The 6000-nt window shown below is 45.0% G+C and overlaps 1 protein-coding gene across 3 annotated transcripts in view; it reads right to left on the bottom strand.

Moving 5' to 3' along the window:
• LOC139579603 (junction plakoglobin-like) overlaps positions 1–6000 on the bottom strand; it is a 61612-nt gene that overhangs the window by 12476 nt on the left and 43136 nt on the right. For all 3 annotated transcript variants that reach the window (XM_071408376.1, XM_071408393.1, XM_071408384.1), the window contains exons 5-9: positions 3665–3903; positions 2360–2561; positions 1428–1572; positions 1198–1301; positions 162–500 (exon numbers count right to left, since the gene is read on the bottom strand). In XM_071408376.1, coding sequence (XP_071264477.1) covers positions 162–500; positions 1198–1301; positions 1428–1572; positions 2360–2561; positions 3665–3903 — 1029 coding nt within the window. The remainder of the gene's footprint in view (positions 1–161; positions 501–1197; positions 1302–1427; positions 1573–2359; positions 2562–3664; positions 3904–6000) is intronic.

Here is a 6000-nt window from a genome sequence, read left to right as displayed (position 1 = left end):
ACTCTTTGATCTTTCACCCCTCACCTTCAACTTAGCCAAAGTTCAGTAATGGAGCTACCAGCCAGACAAAACAATGAGACAGACAAAACAAGCACAGTATACCTTTTTCTCACCTCTTCCCCACTCCCATCCCCTCCCCAACCAACTATCTCCGCCCTCACCTTCACCACAGGCCAGTAGTGGGGCTGCCCCAGCAGCTTGACAATGGCAGGAATACCATAATGCAGCCGCACAGCATTCTGGGCCAGCTCGGCGTCCTGGTGGCGTGACGTCAGGTGGCGCAGGGCGCAGACGGCGGGCTCGGCCACATCCTCCTTTTCTCCTGCCCGCAGCACGGCGTGGATGAGCGCCTCGACGCCGCCGCACTGCGTGACCAGGGCCTTGTTGCGGGAGTTGTTGCAGGTGAGGTTGGACAGGATCCCCGTGGCGCACGTCAGCATGTTGACGTCGTCCGAACCCAGCTGTCCCACTAACACCTGCAGCAGGCCATCCAGACCCTCCTACAGACAGAGAGAGAGGCGGGTCGAGAATTCTTTATTTGTCCGTCCTTTGTTTGTTCATTATATGTTTTACTGTAGAACTCCAACTATGTTACTGTCTCTGTAGAACTTGATGGTACTGTCTTCATCAGAGGAGAACGACTGCCTCTTTGAAACCAAATAATTTTAAGGCCGACCACTGGATTGTTAGCAGAAAACAGGATCTCCCATTATAGTGAATGGAAAAATGACCCTCTACATGGTCAATCTTCACATTTTTGAAGACAATCATGGCACCAACAGCTGCCTTTCTAATACACCAGATGTATGTCCTTGTACCGATGATCTTAAAATCGCACACAGAAGAAGTTATAAGGATAGTTTAGTTGCGAATGGCAGCCAGCAGTACCCTGGTCGGCTTTCAACTTGAGTTACTCAACGAAATGGGGCAGCACTGAGTTTGCCTGCAACGTCACTTCCTGGAGTAGCTCAAACTGTGCATGGTACGTCCCCATAAGACGCCATCTTAACCAACTGAATTTGGCTTCAATGTGATATGGAGTCTTCACATAGGAATAAATGGTGTCACGTGATCGATGACTTTGTTCATTCATACTGTATATACAGTCATTGGTCTTTATAGATATACAGTCATTGGTCTTTATTAGCCTATGGTACGGTCTATGCTGATTCAAAATGGACTCTATGGTTTCCTGACCTGTTTAGTGGCAGCATCAGACAGGTTCCTCAGGGTCCAGAGGCAGTTCTGTGTGAGGCGCTGGCTGGAGCCAGTCAGGTGCTGTCCCAGGGCCTGCATGCCCCCTGGAAGGATGAGAGAGGAAGTTAAAGATGGCTCCTTTATGGATAGGATGAGACAACACACACACACAGACACACACATACGTACGGACACACACCCACCCCAAAAACACACACACACACACTCACCAGCTTCCACTATGGCAGGCTTGTTGCTAGGGCACACTGAGAGAACTTTGAGCACACGGCTGGTGGTCCACAGCAATTTCTCATAATTATAGTTCCTCATGATGAAGACCAGCCCCTCGGGGCCCCCGTTGGCTAGGATGATAAGCTGAGAGGAATAACAATGAACAAACACTGTCATATACAATGAAATATCGTTACAGAGTTTGGACATTGCATTATGAATTGTCTCAAATATGATTGTTTGAATAATAATAGCAGTATGTGTATTTGATTGAATTATATTCACTTAATATTCAGTATATTACTGATGTAATACAGGGTATTAAAGACACTAGTATTATTATTCTAACAATCATATTTGAGACAATTCATAATGCAATGTAATGTAATGTCCAAACTCTGTAGCAACGCAACTGAAGGCAGCCAGTGGTAAGGCCATGTACAGTGTACGTGTTTGTGTTCATGTACACACACACACACGTGACGTGCATATACACCCTTGCTCCCCTGCTGTGCAGCTGCAGGTGGCACTAAAAGGGATCACGCATAATCCAGACCTGCAAGTACAAACATACACACACTGCAAGTACACACACACACACTGCAAGTACACACACACACACACACACACACACACACACACACACACACACACACACACACACACACACACACACACACACACACACACACACACACACACACACACACTCTCTCCCCTGACTGCAGTGAAGAGATGCAGGTAGTCCGTGCCAATAGCACTATGCCAATATGATGTCTCAAGCATTATCCACACGCATACACGCCAAAACACACACACACACTTTCCCCTGGCTGCAGTGAAGAGATGCAGGTAGTCCGTGCCAATACCACTATGCCAAATATGATGATCCCCATGCATACACGTTAAAGACTCCCCACCCACCACGCACCTTGCTCTCCTGGTTTCCATAGGAGAGCAGCTGCAGGCAGTCAGTGGTGATGGCCAGGAACTTGGGGTTGCTCTTTTTCAGCAGGGGCACCATCCTCTGCAGGCCGTCGGCCAGGCGCACCGCCATCTTGGCTCCCTCCTGGTGCAGTAGCAGGTTGTGGAGGGTGGTGATGGCATAGAACAGCACTGACTCCATGGGAGAACTGAGGGAAGAGGAGAGGGGAGGGGGAGGGGAGGGAGGGGAGAGGGAGAGGGAGGGAAATAGAGAGGCAGAGACCAGATGAAGAGAGGGAGGTATGAGAGAAATTAGCATGACCTTTCTTTTCCCAATTAGTTCCCTCTGAATTTCATTTGCTTTAATTTGTTTTTTTAAATGTGCCCTTGCTGCTCTTTGTATCATTCAAAAAAAACATATTTCTCTTTCATGAATCTGCATCTAAGTCCCTATTTGACAGTCTTGTACAGGGAGGTTCTTCCATTTGTATTTATCTGAATTTTGTTTCTGAATTAATTAAATGTCTTAATTTAGTCTCTGTCTGGTGCCTCCTAGACTGTTATACAGGGTTTATACTGTGTGAACAGAGATAAAGGGACTCTGCCTGAGAAATGACTATGTAAAATGGCCGCCACTTATCGTGAGGTTAAAATGAGCCTGGTGGTCAGGTTGAAATGATGTGCAAACCAGTTTGGCCAAGTTAATGAGCACAGGATGACACCTCATTTCTGATGGGTAATAATGTGATATGCTAATATCTTAGCCTTCAGGCAGTAGTGGACATGGTGGATTGGATACACACACATAAGCATGCACGCACGCACGCACACATACACACACACACTTACACACGCCCATGCTTTCACACACACACACCACACACACGCACACACAGCACGTACACAACTGCAGATGCAGAGACAGGCCAGATCAGTGTGTGCCTAAATCCCTTTATTTCTAACACTGAATTCCACCTTACAAGTATCTATTTGTCTCTCTTTCACCCCCTTGCTTTTTCTCTCTCTTTCTTTCATTAATTCACTCCCCATCAAACCACCAACCTACAATGCCTATAAAAATATAAATTCATCACTCTATCCATCCAACCAGTCCATTCTCCACTTTAACCATAAAAGTATCCAAACATCTACCGATCCTCATATCTATGATCCATACCTACTCCTTCACAACAAATCATTTACCAACAATCTATCCAAACATCTGTCGACACTTCCCTCCCTCCATCTATCCACTGCCATCTACCACTCAACATCCATCCATCCACCCACTAATCACTCCCTCCTCTCCTACCTGAGCATGCGGACCAGGGCGGGGACGCCCCCGGACTTGAAGATGGCGAGCAGGCCCTCTCGCTGGTGGGACAGGCTGTGGAGGACGCTGGCAGCACAACGGGCTGTCTCCATGTCTCCCGTGTTCTGCATGGCCCGCACCACCGCCGCCACCATCTGGGGGGACTGCATCAGCACCCGTCGAGATGCCTCTTTCCGTGTCAGCTGGTTCACGATCATGGCCGCCTTGTTGACCACCACCTGTGGGGAATAAGACGTTGCATATTTGTCCATTTCTGCGCATGCAAAATGGTGGCATTGGGTTGGGACACATTATTAGGTCTGCACATTTCTTTAGGATTATGGCTTTTTTTAAACGTTGCACTTCAGCAATTCATTGGTACATCGAACATGGTCATTGATAACAAGATTTAGGAACAGACCACGACTTGAGTTTGAATTGTGAGTAGAAGACAGAGCAGGACTGGGTCCATCATGACTTTCAATCGCAATCAGAACTGACCACATAGGCCTCAACTCAAGCAATGTTGTACACTGAATCACTTAAGGACACCTGAAATTATGTTAAATGACAATATCAACCTAGAGAGGATTTGTTTCTGGGGTAGTCCTAATCTGTGTCCAATCTAATGGGCTCAGTCACGACCTTGACAAGCACAGCAAGAGCCACAGAGAGCTAGTAGCTAGTCAAGCATGGAACTGGATCAATGCTAGTCAGCAGGACGGTGCGCAAGTGTGAGGAGGGACAGCACACAACAGTGACAGAGTCAATGTCACTATTAAGGACATAATAGTACTTCTATAGTACAAGAGACACAGTACCTTCAGAAAGTATTCATACCAGTTGACTTATTCCACATTTTGTTGTGTTATGGCCTGAAATAAACCGTGATTAAATATAAACATTTTTCTCACCTAGCTACACACAATACCCCTTAGTGACAAAGTGAAAACATGTTTTTAGAAAGGTTTGCACATTTATCTAATTTACATACTTTCTAGACCCTTGGGAGCGATTACAGCTTTGAGTCTTTCTGGGTAAGTCTCTAAGGGCTTTCCACACCTGGAATGTGTAACATTTGCCCATTATTCTTTTCAAAATTCTTCAAGCTCTGTGAAATTGATTGTTGATCATTGCTAGACAACCATTTTCAGGTCTTGCTATAGATTTCCAAGTAGATTTAAGTCAAAACTGCAACTCGGCCACTCAGGAACATTCACTGTCTTCTTGGTAAGAAACTGCAGTGTAGATTTGGCCTTGTGTTTTGGGTTATTGTCCTGCTGAACTGTGAATTCATCTCCCAGTGTCTGGTGGAAGGCATACTGAACCAGGTTTTCCTCTAGGATTTTGCCTGTGCTTAGCGCCATTCCGTTAATTTTTTATCCTGAAAAACTCCCCAGTCCTTAACGATTACAAGCATACCCATAACATGATGCAGCCACCACTATGCTTGAAAATATGGAGATTGGTACTTAGTAATGTGTTGTATTGGATTTGCCCTAAACATAACACTTTGTATTCAGGACAAAAAGTGAATTGCGTTGACACATTTTTTGCAGTATTACTTTAGTAGTGGCTTGTTGCAAACAGGATGCATGTTTTGGAATACTTGTATTCTGTACAGGCTTCCTTCTTTTCACTTTGTCAATTAGGTTAGTATTGTGGAGTAACTACAATGTTGTTGATCCATCCTCAGTTTTCTCTTATCACAGCCATTAAACCACCATTGGCCTCATCGTGAAATCCCTGAGTGGTTTCCTTCCTCTCTGACAACTGAGCTAGGAAGGACTTGGGCTGTTGCAGTAACCATATTACATGAGTCAAGACCACAGTAAAATTCCATGTGACTGTTGAGTCACATTAATCTCCTTTTATGCACTCTGGACATGCTTTGGTAGTACCCAATTTGCCATCTACCATCAGGGCCTAATGGCCTGGTACTCAGGGCTCTATTGTCCCTCTAACCACTCTGACATCCATGAAAATGCTTCGAAAAGCACATCAAACACTTATCATCAAAACAGTAGGCCTATCGTACTTTAAAAACTCACCTCACTGTGATGATCAGTTTGAACTAAGAAGTTCAACAGCAGGTTGAAACAGTGTAAAACACGATTGTTGTGGATGTTGTTTGAAAGCCTAACACAACAAAATGGACAGCCTTTCTAAGGTGATGATTAATTCAAAACACTCATATGCATATTATAGCTTACGCATAGGCTATGAGCCCAAGCCTGAGAAAAAAAAAAAAAAAAAAAAGATGATTGTGCCGTTATACAACACATAGCCTAGCGCATATTACGCATGGCAGAAAAACATTAAAAAACACTGATTTA

This window comes from Salvelinus alpinus, chromosome 1, assembly GCF_045679555.1.
Source record: "Salvelinus alpinus chromosome 1, SLU_Salpinus.1, whole genome shotgun sequence".
NCBI classification, from domain to species: Eukaryota; Metazoa; Chordata; class Actinopteri; order Salmoniformes; family Salmonidae; genus Salvelinus; species Salvelinus alpinus.
The sequence above is the reverse complement of the archived record's forward strand: the minus strand, read 5'-3'. Positions and strand labels throughout refer to the sequence as shown.